General features: G+C 33.1%; 2 protein-coding genes across 2 annotated transcripts in view; both read left to right on the top strand.

Annotated features, from left to right (window-relative positions):
• The window catches only part of Rbcn-3A (Rabconnectin-3A), a 452,485-nt gene that overhangs the window by 215,402 nt on the left and 217,207 nt on the right, over positions 1-19,876 (top strand). The window lies entirely within an intron of this gene.
• Positions 10,904-16,539, top strand: LOC135958795 (uncharacterized). The gene is made up of 2 exons (XM_065509694.1): positions 10,904-11,002; positions 14,989-16,539. Exons 1-2 carry the CDS (start codon positions 10,924-10,926, stop codon positions 16,119-16,121), a joined length of 1,212 nt encoding a protein of 403 aa, XP_065365766.1. The 5' UTR covers positions 10,904-10,923; the 3' UTR covers positions 16,122-16,539.

Here is a 19,876-nt window from a genome sequence, read left to right as displayed (position 1 = left end):
TAGAGTATTACTTCTAAAAGATCTATTTATATCCAAAAGGCCACCTCTAGCTCTTATAAGAAGACTTGTAGCACGAGATGACAAATTCGAAGAAGAGATCTTTAACAAAAAGTAATTTAACTGCGAGTATAGGTCATGTAATTGGGAATTTCTTGCATCGGAGACAGAGTTAAATTTTTATATGTTTTTACTAGAGGTGAGATTTGTTTACAGTATAAGCTAATAGGCGTTGATACATTTGTTGGTGAAAAATTTATTTTTAAGCACAGGTTTGACCACTCTTCTGCCCAGTAAGTTTGTTTAGAAATTATAATTTTAACTTAATAGTTTTTCGACAACATCATACTCTTTGTAACCCCAAATTTGGGCCCCGTAAAACATAATTGAACGAGCAGTAGAACTAAAAATTTTAAGTTTATTTTTAATTGCTAAATTGGGATGGTTAACATATTTGGACCAATAATATGTAATTGCCAATTTAGATGTTAATAATTTGTTTTCCAAATGTTTACGAAATGATAAATTGTAACATAGGTCCATGCCCAGATATTTATATGAGTTTACGATTTCGATTACGTTTTCACCATACGTAAACATTAAATTACCGTTACGAAATATTAAAATTTTGGATTTAGCCATGTTAGCTTTCAAATGCCATAAGTTGCAGTAGGTATGTAAAGAATTAATCATATTTTGAAGACCGCCAGGTGAGTCGGATATAATGACAATGTCGTCCGCATACATTAACAGTTTAACGGTGAAGCTATCAACATTAACGCCATCAAGAGAGCATCGGCCAGGTCATTTAAGTATAGGGCAAATAAAATTGGACTTAAAATACATCCTTGTTTGACACCAAGATGCACATTAAAAGAATTGGATAAAATGTTACCAAAAAGTATTCGACTGGTTGTATTTTCGTATGAGTTTTGAAGTATTCTTATAATTTTTGATGACAGTCCCATTGTTGCCAGTTTATAAAATAATGAGTTTCTCGGAATCAAATCAAAGTCAAAAAACACATAAGTATTTTTTCCATCCATACGATTTAAATGTACTATATTAATCAGGTTAAAAACGTTGTCAATAGTCGAGTATTGCTTTCTAAAACCAGCTTGATATTCATTAAGAATATGGAGTTTATTTATCCAGTCAGTAATGCGATTTAGAATAATGTTGTTAAATATTTTGCAAGTTGTATCAATTAAAGATAAACCACGATAATTAGCAGGACAGTCAGGATCACCTTTCTTCAGGAGTGGGATAAGGATTGCAGTTTTAAAGCTAGATGGTATCTGTTCCTTAAGAAAAATTACATTTAGTACATTTAGTACATATAGTAATTCTTTTATAAAGTTAACGGGGGCGTATTTAAAAAAATCGTAACTGATTCCATCTTGTCCAGGAGCTTTATTGTCCTTAAGTCCTTTTAGAACTGAAACTAGTTCACAGAGTTCAAATGGAGAGTCCAAGAAGGGATCTATGTTATAAGGCAAACACCATTGTATTGTAACTATAGAGTTCAGGTTTTCTAATAAGTCGGAAAAATGTAGTAAGAAATCATCTGCGCTTAGGTTTGAACGTGATGTTATTGAACGACATTTTAAATCATTAGCTAATTTCCACCACTGTTTACTGCATATAATTGTGTTTGATTGATCAAGGGTTGAGTTATAATATTTGAGTTTACTGTTGCGACACACAGGTAGGAATTTGCGTTTTGATGACAGATATTTTATTTTGTTGGTATCTGAATGTATTTTACGAAATATTTTTAGATTATCAAGCATCTTTTTTCTAGAACGAGCACAATTCCAATCAAACCACTTTTGTTTCGGTTCAAAATAAAACGTTTTTTCTGGTTTGTTTGCTGCAACCAATATTTTTATTTTTACTTCTAACAGTAAATCATCAACAGGTATATTTGGAATGGTAGAGTAGGAGCAACATAGTTGATTTAAATTATGAACATATTTTGTAGCATGCTTTTTGTTCCAGTGAATTCTATTTTTAGATTGAGTAGCCAAGGATGCAAAAATTAGTAGGACAAAAATCCGTTAAAAAGTTTTTAAAATTTTCAAATTCTGCATCCCAGTTTGTGCAGTTGATGTTAGAAAAACAGTATTATTCATTGTAGATGACAGAACAACATTGTGATCGTCCAAATTAGTAAATTTTAAATTAAATGCCTTTTTTATATCTTTTTTAAAACCACCAAACATCCACCTTTAGCCCGTCCAGCACTATGGGTCTTTTCAGCATCAATCCAGTGTAAATAGTAATTTAATAGAAATTTGAAAATAAATTTTGCATGAGTTTCATATAAAAAAAAAATATTAAATTTATTTAAAAATGTGAAAAAATTTCCAAAATTAATACTATTCGCAAGGTTAGCAACGTCATATGATAGAACATTACAAAGGGTGCTTTGCTATTGAATATTCACATCGGTGGGGTTAAGCGACATAGAATTCACAGCAACATTATCCTTGACGGCGACTTCAATGTTATAGTTGACTTTATATAGAAGATTTTTTATAAACTGCATCCGAAGATGAGTGGGCCACAAGTTTACCAGACGACCAAGAATACTTTTTGTCATCGATAAAGGTACAGAATTCACCAAGCCTTACCTTGATGTTCATGTTGAGTTTTGCTAAAGACTTGTTGATGTTTATTAACCCTCTAATGCTTAAGCATGCCTCAAGGCACTCATCGCAAAATGCCAATAAATACAAATATAACTGATATTTCATTTAAAAAACTTTGAAAGCTTTATAAAATAATTTAAGTGCATTCTTTAGCAACTGTTACATGAGTTTTTGAAATGCAAAATCAGTCATATTTGCATTTATTGACATTTTTGCGATGAGTGCCTTGGGTATGCTTGGGCATTAGAGGGTTAAATTGTAACGAACATTTTGTTCATCTCTTGTGTAGTCTTTCTGAATAAAAATATTACGACCTTTCAATTTATTTTTTGGCAGCTAAAACATTAACAGCTTGCAGGTGAGTTTCAAGTGAAAATAAAAATGTATTATTAGATGGTAGAGCCCTCACAGATATCACTCTTGCATTTACTCCCAATTGATTGTTGCATAAATCATTAAATGCGGATTTAGCAGCAGATGTAGTGGTACTAACAATACCATTGACAACAATATTTGAGGAACGCGATCTACGGTCAATTTGTTCTATACGTGAAGAAAGCATTTTAACTTCATTTCTTAATTTACAGTTTTCTTCCCTTAGTTCATCAACATCTGATTTAATGGCATTAATATCTTATTTTTTAGCAACATCCTTTAACTTGTTATCCAGCATATTGTTAAGTTTATCCCAGAAAAATTCATCATTATGATTAATTTCCATGACTTCAGACTTTTGTTTATTGTTATTGTTTTGAATTAATTGTTTCTTGTTTTGATTCACAAACGGCTGTTCTGGTGAGAACTGTCTGGGACGTTTATTATTCATAGAATTTACAGCATACGTTAAGGAGGAACCAAAATAAAAGAATAAGTAGTTAATGAGAACAGTTGAGTTGGTCCTATGGCGGCAACTAAAATCAAAACAAAAGATATACCACGCAGACACCAATTAGATAAACAGCAGTCTCAGTTGAAAATAGGGGTTCATAGCAAATAAACTTGATGTACTCCAACTGTTTGTAACACACAGTAGCTCCAAGCATCGTTATTAAATAGTTTTAACCGATATTAGTACTGTATATGAATATAATTATAAAAATACCAATCATTACTGTTGACTTCGATCTTCATAACGAACCCAGCAGGCTTAGGTTCCTACAGCGGCTGGTCTGGAGATCTGCTGAGATGATCTACATGGGGCATACGTGATCCTTACGGTGGACGAACTCACAATCATATTCCAACAGTTTCATAAACCAACGCGCGATCTTGAGGATCAGCTCCTTGTGAGTTTTAGCTTTCTTTATAGCGGCACAATCGGTTAAAACTCGAAACGGCTTTCAAATTAAATAAATTCGTAATCGATCTTTAATTTCCTCTCCCGCCCATACCTCTAGCTCGTAACTATGGTATCTGCTTTCAGCTTCTGATGTGGGACGACTGTAATAGAACACTGGATACCAATTTTCGCATCAGTTGACTGTAACAACCGGCGTGTTGTCCATATTTTATTTGCTACTGCCGTCGGTATGGACTTCATTTGCTGCAGAAAATATCGACGATACAAAATTTGACTATTCCGACTTTCGTAATAAATCAGGAGGTTTAAAATTCTTGATGATGCTTATCTTTATGTCTTCAGGTGCAATCATATTTATACCTATTTTGTGTCCAAGGTACGAAATTTCCTCCTCAAGAAAATTGCATTTGTTCATACGAAGGGAAAGACCAATATTTTCTAAAATCGTCAAGAAACGGTCTAATCGTTCGATACCCTCTTCAACATATAAAATACGCCTGTTTTTTGTTTGAGTTAAATGTCAAACACCGTTACACATATGTATATGCGTCAAAGTCAATAGATGTAATTTTTGTATAAATGCGCTTGCAATTTTAGTAGTGCTTGCTCAACTTTAAGTTTGTGTTTTCGAATTGTGTTCGTAATAATTCATTGGTATAAAATGGAAAATAAAGAGACATGTTAGTATAAATGTGTTTAATTAAAGCTGCTTTATATTTTTGTCGCTATACCTGAAAATAACTCATACATAACCTCAAAACGGTACAATTTATCCAAAACATTGACTTTTCGTAAGCCATAAAAATTGTTTACCCTATTTGACCTCTTTCAAATTTTAATAATAGATTAAATAACAATTAATGAGTTATTAGCAATTTATCTCAAACTGCGATTTTTGCGTTTTAGGAGTAATGTCTCTCTTTTATGTAACCTCTGTATTAGAGTGTCCCTTAGAATTAAATTTTTTGAAATGTTGAGACGGTACCCGCTGAAAACTTTCGTAATGACCTAAAATACCACCAAAAAAATGTTTAGATTCTTCTAAGAAGGGCAACCCGTGCCGACTTAGCGATTTAGTTTTTAGGTGCATTTACAAGTGGAAAAAATACATTTTTTTCAGTTTTTGTAAAAATTTTGCCATTAAATAATTACTTTTGCAATTTAATTTAAAATAATCGAAATGTGTACGTAATTGTCGTTCTAATCTATATATATAAAAATGATCCATGTATGTAATGTCATCACGTGAGAACGGCCGGAGCGATTTGGCTGATTTTTTTTTATTCGATTCGAAATTTTCAGGAGATGGTTTGTAAAGAAAAAAAAAAGAAAAAATTACGGCTAAAACCGGCTTTTTTGAGTCCAGTCAACTCTAATAAAAAGCCCCTAAAGTATGCAGTACAAATTTAGATATTTTATTTGCAAATAAATAAGAACAGGAAGGGTTGGAGAAACTTGGCGAACTAACATTAGTAAATGCTACCGGGCGAAGCCGGGGCGGTCAACTAGTAAGATGTAAAAGACATAAATTGGTTAAAAAATGTTAAAGTTATTAAAAAATCGCCAGGCCATTAGCGTGTCTCAGGCCACTAGAATATGAAATGTAGGAACAAAATTAACATATTTTGAGAAGTATTAAAACCAAAATCTAATTAGACTTAAGTTATATATGTTAATCTTTTAATTCATCACTTTAAAACATAGACCAGCGGATAGAGAGGATTTACTATGTGCATAGGTGACACTACACAGAGAGAAATAACATGTACTGTTAAAATAAAACAGTTATGTTTGTTCATTCAGGTTGCTGCTTTACAGTGTACTGAAAAACAAACAAAAACTGAGCTAAAAACAAAAAAAAAATGAGCAAAAAACGAAAAAACATGCGCTATATTCCTACTTTGTGGGATGCTGTCAAGCAACTGAATGAAATAATTGTATTTTTACGCTCTTGTTGTTTGCGATCGTGTTGTGTACGTGTAAATAGCCGAAAATCTTCGTATTCAGAACAATACTAGCGCCGGTCTATGCTTAAAAAAACATGTTTGAGGTACCTTAAGAGACTTATAGTCTTACCTGTCTTACATGACATTTCTATGGAGGCTAGGTGGAATAATGTACCGCTTTCAGCCAGTTTCTGGGCTTCGTACTTGGCTCGAAAAAATTACATGTACCAAATTAAGGTGGGTGATAGACTAATATTTTTAGATGTTACAAACATCTGCGCAAACGCATTGTACCCTCCCCACTATGGTGGTATAGGGTATAAAAAATGCATTGTTTGCGTTATATGCTTCTCCACTTTTCAATTTTGTTAACTACATGTTTGAAAACAGCATCAAATTTTTCTTTTTTGTGCATTCTTTTCACCATATATATATTTTTTTATACAGAGTAGAGTGTCCCATACCTTTCGTAATGACCTAAAATACCACCAAAAAATGTTTTAGCTTGTTCTAAGAGGGCAACCCGTGCCGACTTAGCGATTTAGTTTTGAGGTGCATTTAAAAGAGGAAAAAATTCATTTTTTTCAGTTTTTGTAAAAATTTTGCCATTAAATAATTACTTTCTCAAAATATGTTAATTTTGTTCATATATTTCATGTTCTAGTGGCCTGAGACACGTTAATGGCCTGAATTTTTTAATAACTTTAACATTTTTTAATCAATTTTTGTCTTTTATATCTTACTAGCTAAAACCCGGTGTGCTTCGCTACCCGTACCGTAAAGATTTACAATATATTTAGTCTATCTAAAATTAGTTTCTGTTCATGTGAAAAACATGGATTTTCTAGATTTAGTCCGCAAACTTGCAAACACTGACGTTGAGCTTTATCAATTGTCATTGCAAATACTAAGCAAATAGGAAACTGCAATCGAATAAAATCAAATGGCATTTCCGAAGTTATAATTCCCAGTTATAAAGGTCGCTCCGATTAGATTGTTCATTAATTGCCTTACTGTAAGTCGAGTGCCATTACAAATACGCAAAGAATCATACAAACAAACAAACACACATTGACTTTTATATATAGAAAGATAAGGGTTTCAAATGTATACATACAAATTTTAACATTTACTTAATATTTTTGGTAGTCCGCGCATTTCTGTACTAAATATTAATATTGATAGCTGCTATAGCTGTCCCTATATATAATTTTTCATCACATCTATGGGAGGTGCCACGCCCACTATTGCTATTTTGCCCATTTTTGGCCTAAATAAGTAGTTCATACAAAATTTGAACGCTTTACATACTACAATTATACAGATAGATATGAATTTTAGTATTTAGATTGTTTGGGAAGTGCCACGCCCACTATTTCAGTCCGCCCATTCTTGTCCTAAATATTAAAATTGATGGTAGAATATCCGTACAAAATGTATGGATTCTATCTCTTATTGTATCCCATATATAAGATTTTTTAAATAATCATCATATGGGAGGTGCCACGCCCTCTGTGGCTACTACTCCCATTTTGCCGCAAATATTTAAACAAACAGTGGAATTGCTCATGCAAAATTTGAGGACTATAGCTATTATAGTTTCCTAAATATTTGATTTTAAAAATTAACTTTGTATGGGAGGTACCACGCCCACTTAAAATTTCAAAACAAAAAGTAGCCTATAGCTCCTTCCAGACATACATAAATATACTGTAAAAATTTCAAGCAAATCGGTTCAGCCGTTTAGCCGTCTATAGATCCCAAACTAATAATAATAAACATACATACATACAGACACACATTCACTTTTATATATATAGATTAGAAAGACAATTACGTACACATTTCGATTCTTTTAAATTAAATTGCAAAAGTAATTATTAAATGGCAAAATTTTTACAAAAACTGAAAAAAATGTATTTTTTCCCTTTTTAATTGATAACAAATCCGAGATTTTGTACAACTTTTGTAAATTTTACTACTTCATTCTGCATAACAATGTCTGGTAAGATATCATATGTAAAATTACCTGCATGAATATTTCCAAAAACAAAAAGGTAAAATATTTCCATGGTAATTCATTTTTTTAAATGATTGAAAAATGTAAAATTGATGTTCAGCATTCAAAAATTAGTAAGAAAACATGAATTACAAGATGAAATTATTCTAAAAAAATATTTGAAAAGATAGAAGAGACTTTTGCATTCGGAAAAAATTAATTGTATAACTAGAGAAATAACTAAAATGCAAATAAAACAGCAAAAAACAATAGCGGAGTTCATTATTAAGTGCGAATGGTCTTGCATCATTGCAAATGCAAAATTTATAACATAATACACACAAAAACCTATACAATTTTGCATTTGCAATGATGCAAAACCAATCGCACTTAATAGTGAACTCCGCTAATATGTTTGTAAGAAATTCACACCATAGATGATGGCTGTTTTACTGAACATTTTACCATCAAAAAGTAATTTTCGTGAATATCAAAGATAGAGGGTTTGTAAAACAGCAGAATGACATTTTTATCAACATCTTTTATTTGCCTTATAAGCATAAATTCCTTATCAATTTCAATAAATTCATCCAAAAATTCTGGGAAATGCAAAACTAAAGGAATTACAGAAATATTGGTATCGAACAATTGGGGATTTATTACATCAATGTTTTTAATGATTGCATTTGATTTGATTCAAAAAAATTTTTGCAATCAGTTTTAAATACTAATTTGTATGTTGAAATATCCATACTTGAAAGACTTGCGATTACTTTACCGCCTAGATATATGTTGTCTAGCGGTAATTGGTTATCATCATCCTCAAAATTTTATGATTATTTTAATGAGAAATATGTATATGTAGACACATTATGGAAATATAACTTATGGGATATAATTCTTAAAAATTTTAACTTTTTAAAATTACCGTACAAATGTAGAAATTACCTGCCTACCGCACGGACGACTAAATTACCGTACAATACGGTAATTACCGTACGGTTAACACCACTGTTTCTGATTATCAAGTCTCTCATCCATTAACTGTAACCAATTAGTGGGAGAGGGGTACTCAGTGCGTTGAATTTTAGATTGCTGAGGAGGAGAGGATGAAAGTAGTTGTTTGCGAGCATTCTTTCCCATTGTAAGAATAATGATGATATATAGATAATGAAGTTTTTGTTGATGAAATTAGTGCAAAATTAAAAACGATATTAAACAATACTTAATATTGTTTATGTTTTTATTCACTCCGTAATTGATAAAAAGGTGTTGTTGTACAGAAAACAATAAGTAACAAATTTAATTTAACATATAAAAATGAGATACAGTGTGGAGCATATAAAAACACGTCTACTCATTACACATTTTTTTTTATTGATTCTGTTCGGTTAAGCTGTCTATACTTCAGATCCATTAATTTCCATATCAATTTTATATAAGCGTTTAAAAAAGCGGAAACGTTCCACACTTCTACCTTAGGAAATTGAACTATTATGTTGAAGTGAACCCATGGTAAACCTGATGAATAACTTCATCGATGCAACAATACTTAAAGGAAATTACAAAGGAGAAGACGTTTTGATATAACGGATCACAATGGCTCAGACCGACATGCCATTCGATTTTAAACGCTTGCAGTTCCCGGTACGGTTAGTCATTAGCACTGACAATTAACAAATCTCAAGCGCAGTCGTTGTGTGTTTGCGTCATTAACCTAGAAAATCCATGCTTCACGGATGGTTAATTTTATGTCGCCTGTTCCCGTGTCCGAACACCATCAGCATTATTTGATTACGCGCCAGACACAAAACTAAAAATTTCTTGTATCATAAAGCCTTGCAATTAACAAAATTATGATATCACAGCAAAGTAATCGAAAAAAATATTTCTTTATTTTAATTGGTTACCTGAACATCAATCTTTCAATCAAAATGTTAATAAGATTCATTGTACATATTTTTAAATCAAATGTAAATCAAACATACCCCAAACCTACATGAATAAAAAAAAAATTATCATTCAAAAATACAAATTCACAAATCGAACACAAACATTTTTTTTCTAATTTGGACAGGACAACGTCTGTATAATATAAATATATGTAGAGAGCTTGGTAAATACTTACAAAGAACAAGTCCGTCCCTATAGACCAAAACACCGGTCAATATTCATGATAAAAATGAAAATCGGGAGTTCGATCGTGACCGTGATGAAAGTCAGACGCATTACGGGTGAAAAAATCGGCTGTTGGTGTTTTTTTAATAAGTGCATTGCTTATCTATTACTTCGTTTTCAAAATTATATTCAATTTGTTTTTGCATTTGTTGCGAAATAAAAACAAGAGAACATTAAACAGTTGAAAACACTTGTGTAATGAGTGAGCGTAATGCTCATTGTTGGAGAAGTTCCTAGTAAACTTATTTATTATTTGTGTTTTTTTGTCCTATTACATTTCTATTTATCCACTTATTATGAGCTCTACTGTTAATAATTAAACGAATTGTGTTTGTGACCCGTTATTATATTTTTTGTTAATTTGGCAATTGCATTTAAAATGTAATAAATAAAAATTCCAATATTGTATGTATTCTGTTTGTACTCAAAACCAGTTTTATACAGATAATAGCTAATATTGAAGTATGTTTGTATGTTTGTTTGTAAGCATCTTTAAATTGTGTTCTAAAAATAGAATTTACTTCTTTTTCAACTATTATTAAGAAAGCACTGCCTTGCTGCGTATCAATTTATAATTTTAACTAAAATAAAACCAAAATTTTGAAAACCGAAGATATACTTTTTTTTACTATTTAAACTCATACAAGAACATTGGTGCCGAAACCCGGGAAGTTTTCCTAAAAAATACTAAACTTATTTGATTAAAATTTGGCTGGCTTTGGATTATTGACTTGGATTTTGTGATTTGTTTGATTGCTGTGAATCTTTGATAAAAACTGGATACTAATTGAACTTTGCTTTGTTATTTGGATAGTGATATTGAAAGGTTTTGTAAACTATTTGCAAAAAATGGAAGACTTATCGCGAGCTATTGATGACCAAAAGGAGTTGATTAATCATTTAACAAGACTAGTGCAAACAATTGATGGTAAGCCATATGAAACAAAAGCTCGTGGACTTCTACAAAGTTTTCTAGAGGAAGTAGAGGTAACTTATAAAAAATTTAAAGACAGTCATGAACAAATTTTTGATTATATTAGAGATAAATCAATACCATTCGCTGATGTTCCATATTTGAAAGAGGACTTTTTTTATAAATTTTATGATTTATATTTAACCTTAAAAGGAAAGCTGTTAGATGGATTATGTGATTGGAAGAATTCACATTCACCAACTCTTCATTCTAGTACTTTTAGCACTCCAACTTTAACACAAAGAAATGAATCTGTATGTGCTGAGGTTAGATTACCGAAAATAGATCTACAAATATTCTCAGGTGACTATTTGGATTGGGTTTCATATAGAGACTTATTTATCTCTTTAGTGCACAACAACACCTCACTTTCTAAAGTACAAAAATTTTATTATTTGCGCAGTTCTTGCAAGGAAACGCCACTTTCGATAGTTTCGGAATATCCAGCTTCAGATACAAGCTATGATCTGGCATGGTTAGCATTAAACGAAAGATACCATAATAAACGTAAAATAGTAGAACACCTTCTTCGTAAATTATTTAATATCCCATCTTCTGATGGCTCATGTGATTCTATCAAACATATTTTGGATAACACAAGAAATTGTATATCTCTTCTAAATACGGTAGAAGTAAATTGTGACAATTGGGACGCAATTTTAATTTACATGACAGTCGGAAAGTTGGATGTTCAATCTCGCAAGGAATGGGAGCAGTCTTTAAAAGCTTCGAAAGAAATTCCTAACATTAAAGAACTATTTATTTTTTTAGAAACCACATTCCGTACCCTAGAGTCAATTAGTGACCATTTACAACCAAGGGCTGATACGTTCACCCGTTTGTCTAAATATTCCGTTCGTCCTCAAAATCATCGTGTTCATTTAACTACTGCAAATGATGAAAATTGTCCTTGCTGCGAGAAACGACACCTACTTTATAAATGTTTTAAATTTGCCGCGCTTTCTTCACCTGCCAAACGGGAAATATTTTCAAAACGCCTTTGTAAAAATTGCCTTCACCCAGGTCATTTTTCTGATGAATGTCGTTTACAAACATGTTGTCAGTTGTGTCAGCAACGACACCACACTATCATTCACCACACACATTGTACCTAACCAAGAAAGTCAAGCTAATTCTTCACAACCTCTTCTAAATGAATCTACTTTTAATTGCAATTTATCTGTACTTAATAATATAAACTCACCTCAAGTGTTACTAGCTACAGTCAAAGTTCTGTTTGAAACAAATAACGGAATTTTTGCTATTCGTGCACTATTAGATCAAGGTGCACAAGCGACTCTAATAACGGAAAATGCTGTACAGACTTTAAAAATGAAAAAACATAATACTTTTGCACAAATTCATGGTATAAGTGGTAAAACTATTACATCAAAGAAATATGTAAACTTTACAATAACATCTAAATATAACTCCAACTTTAAACTTCAAAGTAGCGCCTATGTTTTACCTTCATTAACGAATTATTGTCCCAAGAGCATTAAAAAAACTGATTTACCCAACCTTAATAAATTTGTTTTGGCAGATCCAAATTTTGACTCTGGTGAAAAAATAGATCTTTTAATTGGTGGAGATATTTATGGAGATGTAATGGAAGCTCAGCAAAAAAAATTCGAAAACGGTATTTTTCTTCAACTGTCAAAGTTTGGCTGGGTAGTTTCAGGACCCACATCTAGAATTTCTTACAATTGTGATGTGCACGTAAATCTATTCTCCCTTGATAAACAATTAAGGGCATTTTTGGAACAAGAGGAGCTATTGGTGGAACGTCAACTAACACACGAAGAAAAAGCTTGTGAAGACCATTTTGAAAAAACACATTATCGTAATAATAATGGCCGGTATACTATTAAAATGTCCTTTGTAACTGAACTTGTTGGAGGAAGTCCTCCCGTCTTTCAACATACAGATTATAATGCTTTAAAACGCCTGAAACATATGGAAAACAAATTTATTAAAGACCCAAAATTAGCTACTGAATATCGAAATTTTATGGCCGAATACGAAACATTGGGTCATATGGTTAAAGTTGGTATTTACCCTCAAGATCTTAAACCTCACGGATTTTTTCTTCCCCATCATGGCGTTTTACGCGAAAGTAGTTCAACAACAAAACTACGTGTTGTGTTTGATGGTAGTAGCAGACGTTTACCCTACCCATCATTAAATGAAGAATTGTCACCAGGCCCTGCTCTTCAAAATGATCTGTCAGCAATAATCAATAGATGGCGTCATTTCAAGATTGCATTTAGAGCGGACATCGAAAAGATGTTCCGCCAAATTCTTATAGATGACAGCCAGCAGCATTATCAACAAATTCTTTGGCGACACACTACTGAATCGAAAATTTCAATTTACAAACTTCGAACAGTAACATATGGTACTTCTCCCGCTCCATACCTTTCTATTAGAGTATTGCACCAGTTAGCACAAGATGAAAAGGATTCATATTTACTAGCAAGTGATACTCTACGTTATGACACATACGTCGACGATGTTATTTCAGGTGCCGATTCATTAGATTGTGCAATTCGGCTACAAGATCAACTAATAAAGCTGTTAGCCTCCGGTGGATTTAAATTAAGAAAGTGGACGTCAAATTCTGATCAATTAATGTCAAACATTCCAGACGACTATAAGGAAAATGCAAACAAAATTGGACTAGATACACAAAATGTGGTAAAGGCGCTAGGCTTAGAATGGGATACAATAAGTGATACATTCTCGTTTAAGGTAAATTTTAAAATTCAAGAAAATTTAACTAAATGTGGTATTTTATCTGATGCTGCTAAGCTATATGACCCATTGGGTTGGCTGTCCCCTGTAACTGTAAATGCTAAAATTACATTTCAAAAATTGTGGCTTGAAGGTATCGACTGGAAAGATGTGGTACCAACACATATTAATTATTCTTGGAACCAATATATATCACAATTAAAGCATTTGGAAAAAAATAAGAATACCTCGTTGGCTTGGTGGTTTACAAAACAGTCGAGTGGAGCTGCATGGATTTTGTGATTCCTCGCAATCGGCGTATGCTGCCGCAATCTATGTGAAAGTTTTAATTGATCACAGTGGATTATCTACAGTGAATCTTATTCAATCTAAAACGAAAGTTTCGCCATTAAAAAAGCTAACCATACCAAAACTGGAGTTGTGTGGGGCAGTTTTACTAGTGAAACTAATGAACAAAATTCAAAAACAATTAAATTTTAAGGTTATTAATATTTGTTATTGGACAGACAGTATGGCGGTATTATGCTGGATAAGGGGAGAATCCTCAAAATGGACTGTATTTGTTGGTAATCGTGTCGCTGAAATACAAAGTTTCTCTAATAGCAGTCAGTGGCGATATATTAGCAGTCAAAGTAATCCAGCTGACTGTGCATCACGTGGTGTAAGTGCATTAGAATTGGTGAATCATAAATTATGGTGGACTGGACCAAAATGGTTATCTCTATCCTCTAGTTACTGGCCAACACAACCCACTGAGACTTACCAAACTACTTCAGAATTGAGAAAATCTTACGTTGCTGTTAATACAATAAAAACTGTACAATATTCAGAAATTTTAACTAAATTTTCTTCGTTTAATAAGTTAATACGAGTTACCGCCTACATTTTACGATTCAGAACAAAAAAGGACTGTAGAGAAGCAGGATTCCTAAAATCGTATGAACTTCAACGTTCATTGAGGATATTAATACAAATTTCTCAAATTGAATTTTATGATGACATCAAAAACCTAATGAATAACAAACCTCTTCCAAAAAGTAGCAACATTTTAAACTTATGTCCTTATTTAGATGAATTTGGTATCTTGCGTGTCGGTGGACGGATTAACAAAGCAAAGTTTCATTATGATTTAAAACATCCAATTATTTTATCGAAAACTAATCCCTTATCTCGTTTGATTTTTATAGATGCACATATTAAAACCCTTCATGGTGGTCTTATACAAATGCAGGCTTACGTTTCACGAACATTCTGGATTCTTTCAGCCAGAAATTTGGCAAAAAGTGTTCAAAAACGCTGTATTACGTGTTTTAAGTATAAGGCAAAAGCAGCACAGCAAATAATGGGAGAACTTCCTGCAGTGAGAATTCAACCAAGCAGGCCCTTTAAACATAGTGGAGTAGATTACGCTGGTCCTATTACGATAAAACAATCCACCGCTCGAAATACCGTGACCACAAAAGGATATATTTGTCTTTTCATTTGTATGGTGACCAAGGCAGTGCATCTAGAAGGCGTTACGAGTTTATCTACTGAGTCTTTTGTAGCTGCATTTCGAAGATTCACAGCACGTCGCGGAATCTGCACTGACTTGTATTCCGATTGTGGTACCAATTTTATTGGTGCCAATAAAGAGCTACAAATCTTAAACAATCGTTGTCGGTCTTCCCTTCCAAAGGATTTGGTAGAACAATTGGCAAACACCGGAACACAGTGGCACTTCATTCCACCTGCTTCTCCCCATTTTGGTGGCCTCTGGGAGGCTGGGGTTAAATCCACAAAACACCACCTTCGACGGATGATGGAGAATCGAATTTTAACTTTTGAGGAGCTATGTACGCTACTTGCTCAGATTGAGTGCTGCCTTAATTCTAGGCCTCTTTGCCCAATTTCGTCCGATCCTGTGGATTGTCAAGCACTAACCCCATCTCATTTCCTTGTTGGTGAACCAACTCTATGTATTCCTGACGAAAATCTTTTAGAACTCAATGTTGATCGACTTGCTCGTTGGAAAGTGGTAGAACGTTTAAAGCAGCAGTTTTGGAAAAGATGGTTGTGCGAATATTTATGTCGTCTACAATCACGACCAAAATGGCTAAAAATGCAAAGAAATGCCGAAGTTGGTGATCTGGTTTTAATGTTCGATGAACGTGTTCCTCCAGGACAATGGCCGTTGGCCCGTATTACTGAGATTCATCCTGGAAAAGATGGACAAGTACGTGTTGTAAGCCTTTCATCACATGGAAAGATTTACAGAAGACCAGTCTCAAAAATAGCCTTTCTTCCGGTAAATGATGATACCAATTCTCATGTCGAATAATGTCAAGAACTGTTGTTCTTTGTGCGGGGAAAATGTTGGAGAAGTTCCTAGTAAACTTATTTATTATTTGTGTTTTTTTGTCCTATTACATTTCTATTTATCCACTTATTATGAGCTCTACTGTTAATAATTAAACGAATTGTGTTTGTGACCCGTTATTATATTTTTTGTTAATTTGGCAATTGCATTTAAAATGTAATAAATAAAAATTCCAATATTGTATGTATTCTGTTTGTACTCAAAACCAGTTTTATACAGATAATAGCTAATATTGAAGTATGTTTGTTTGTAAGCATCTTTAAATTGTGTTCTAAAAATAGAATTTACTTCTTTTTCAACTATTATTAAGAAAGCACTGCCTTGCTGCGTATCAATTTATAATTTTAACTAAAATAAAACCAAAATTTTGAAAACCGAAGATATACTTTTTTTTACTATTTAAACTCATACAAGAACACTCATAACTCATTAAACAATAACAACATAAATATAAACAAGTAAGAGTGCTATATTCGGCTGTGCCGAATCTTATATACCCTTCACCAAATTATACCTAAAAATTTTAAATATTTTTTTTTGTCTTTTAAATTTTTTTTTTTGAAAAAAAAAAAATTCGGGTTAAAAATTTTATTTTTCTGATTTTGACCCATTGTAGGTCCAACTTACTATGGTCTTATATACGTTGCAAATGTCTTTGAAATATCTATCATTAGATATCCATATTGTCTATATTAATGCCTTAGTAATCCAGATATAGGTCAAAAATCGAGGTTGTCTTGGTTTTTTCCTCATATCTCAGCCATTTGTGGACCGATTTTGCTGATTTTAAATAGCAAAATTCTCGAAAGTATGTCTGACAGAATTGTTGAAGATTTGGATCTCGGAGATATCTGGGGCCTTCAGAAAATTGATTTCAACAGACAGACGGACAGACAGACGGACATGGCTTAATCGACTCCGCTATCTATAAGGATCCAGAATATATATACTTTATAGGGTCGGAAATGAAAAATGTAGAAATTACAAACTGAATTTTTTTTTTTTTTTCATCATTTATTTATTGTATCTTCATTATTTAATGAACTAACAATAAGTGGTTCAAATCTTATATCTAATATTATTATTTAATTAGTCCAGCCAGTGCCGGACGAAAAAATTTTGTGTTCATGGTTGTTTTGGTTAAATTGGCATTCTTCCTTCTAGATTAGGTCTGCTGTGTCCCTCCTTCTTAATCGAGTGTGGCCACGGTTATCTAATATGTTGCGGGCCAGCGGGTTTGGGTGAACTTCAAGTTTTTTTAAATATTTTTGTACGTTTTTCGAGATTTCAGTTTTTACAATGGGCACGTTTAGATCTTTGTGTATATTCGCGTTTTTGATATACCAGGGGCAACTGTGATCATTCTTAGAAACTTGTTTTGGCGTCTTTGGATTTTTTCTACATTTGACGCTGAGGCCGTGCCCCATAACTGTATGCCATAACACCATATCGGTTTTATGATCATGTTATAAAGTAGAAGTTTACAATCTAAACTAAGCGTGGAGTTTCTGCCAATAAGCCAATTAATTTGAATTGATTTCAATTTCATTTGAGTCAACTTTGCATCTATATGACTTTTCCATGTAAGGCGACGATCGAGATGTATTCCGAGGTATTTCACTTCCGATTGTTGAATTATTGTTTGGTTATTGATATGAATAGGGGGGCATGATTCTCTACGCAATGTAAATGTAATGTGTGTACATTTTTGCTCATTGACTTTAATTTTCCATTGTTTTAACCATTTTTCTAATTCAAATATGTGGTTTTGTAAGTATCGAGACGCTTCTTGAGGGTTTTCATGAATGCTTAGAATAGCAGTATCATCAGCAAATGTTGATGTATGAGTGCGATTGTTAGTTGGCATATCGGACGAATATATCAAATATAAAAAAGGTCCCAGGATACTGCCTTGGGGGACTCCAGCTTCAATGGGTTGTGCAGTACTTAAAAAGTTTCCCTCTTTAACCTTAAATGTTCGACCAGTTAAATAGTTTTCCAACAGCTTATGTGTGTTTGCCGGTAAATTTTGACTCAATTTGTATATTAATCCAGCATGCCATACCTTATCAAACGCTTGAGAGATGTCGATGAAGAGTGCAGAACAGTATTTCTTTTCTTCAAACGCTTTTCTCACCATATTTACAAGTCTATGGGTTTGTTCGATAGTACTGTGTTTTCTTCTAAATCCAAATTGATGATTCGGAATACAATTGTTTTCAGTTAACATCGGGAACAACTTGTTCATAAGTATCTTCTCAAATAGCTTTGATATATTAGACAATAGGCTGATGGGTCTGTATGATTCTACTTTTGTGTGATCTTTTCCCGGCTTGGGTATCATGGTAACCAGTGAAACCTTCCATTCTGGAGGATAATATTCAAGTCGTAATATAGCATTAAAAATAAAAAGAATTATTTTTATTGCTATCCGGGGTAGCTCCATAAGCATCTTGTTGCTGATCTTATCCATACCAGGCGCTTTCTTGGGATTTAAATCAGCAATAGCATTTTCGATCTCTCGAATCTCAAAACGTAGGGGTACGGCTGCTCCAAAATAGGGTGCAACAGGTGGCAACTCAATTGCTACGTTTGATGTGTTCGGTGTAAATACTTTTTTTAAATGATTAACAAACAGATTCCCTTTTTCAGTATCATTTCTTGCCCAACCACCACTTGAATTTCGCAAGGGGGACTTACATATAACGGGTCTTTTAAGATTTTTTGTTGCTCGCCATAATGAGTAATCCGATTGCGGGGTTGCGTCCAGACTTTCTAAATATTTCAATGATTCCATTTTTCGAAATTCCAAGAGCTTTTTAAGTCTTTTTATACAATATTTAAGCTTCGATTTTAGTTGGGGGGATCTGTGCAATTGCCATTCTCTTCGAAATCTTCTTTTTTCATTTAAGAGCCGTTCGACATCTGCAGAATTAATTCTATTATATCTGAATTGTCGGGGGGTTTGGGTAGCATGTTGAGCAGCCATTCTGAGATTTTTATCGAAATTGATAAGAGAGTGATCGATGTTTTCTGGTGTTCTTAGCGGTATGTTTTCCGAGCAATGTGTACTGAGGTATTTTTTATATTTGAGCCAATTTATTCTTGTGCCTGCCATCGCTAAATTACCAGTCGGGGATACAATTTCTAGGGGGCTCAATAAAGTAATAATAGTGGGTGAGTGATCTGAAGATAGTTCCAGCGAGGATTCAATTTGAATCATTTCTCTAGGGATATTTTTCATCACGCTAAAATCAATAACATCCGGTATTTTTCGTGGGTCAGTAGGCCAGTAAGTAGGTTGGCCGCTCGAAAGCACATGCAAACCCAATTTAGAAATTGAGTCGAACAAAACACGACCTTTAGGGATAATCAGTCGTGATCCCCAGAATGTGTGCTTAGCATTATAATCGCCAGCAGCCAGGAAACGGGGGCCTAGTGATTTAAAAAATCTATTATATTGACTTTCTGTAATTGAGAATCTTGGGGTGAGTATATCGATGAAATCACTAAGTTTCGATGAAAATCTTCAAGACAGATTGTAGTAGCTTGAAGATTGTAGTAGTAACGGAATGACAAACTTATATATACCCTTCTCACGAAGGTGAAGGGTATAAAAACAATAATAATATCGTAAATGTGAGAAAAAGAAAAAACGAAAATATGGACGTATGGACGTATCAACGCCTAAACAATGTAAAAACAATTATTATGCT

The sequence above is a fragment of the Calliphora vicina genome, chromosome 4 (genome assembly GCF_958450345.1).
Source record: "Calliphora vicina chromosome 4, idCalVici1.1, whole genome shotgun sequence".
NCBI classification, from domain to species: Eukaryota; Metazoa; Arthropoda; class Insecta; order Diptera; family Calliphoridae; genus Calliphora; species Calliphora vicina.
The sequence above is the reverse complement of the archived record's forward strand: the minus strand, read 5'-3'. Positions and strand labels throughout refer to the sequence as shown.

What these genes read in the sequence shown, in the direction of transcription:
- LOC135958795 (XM_065509694.1), top strand. Translation starts at nt 10,924, where the DNA reads ATGGAAGACTTATCGCGAGCTATTGATGACCAAAAGGAGTTGATTAAT. An exon ending in ACTAGTGCAAACAATTGATG is followed by an intron (nt 11,003 to 14,988) that starts GTAAGCCATATG and finishes TGATTTTTATAG; the next exon opens with ATGCACATATTAAAACCCTT.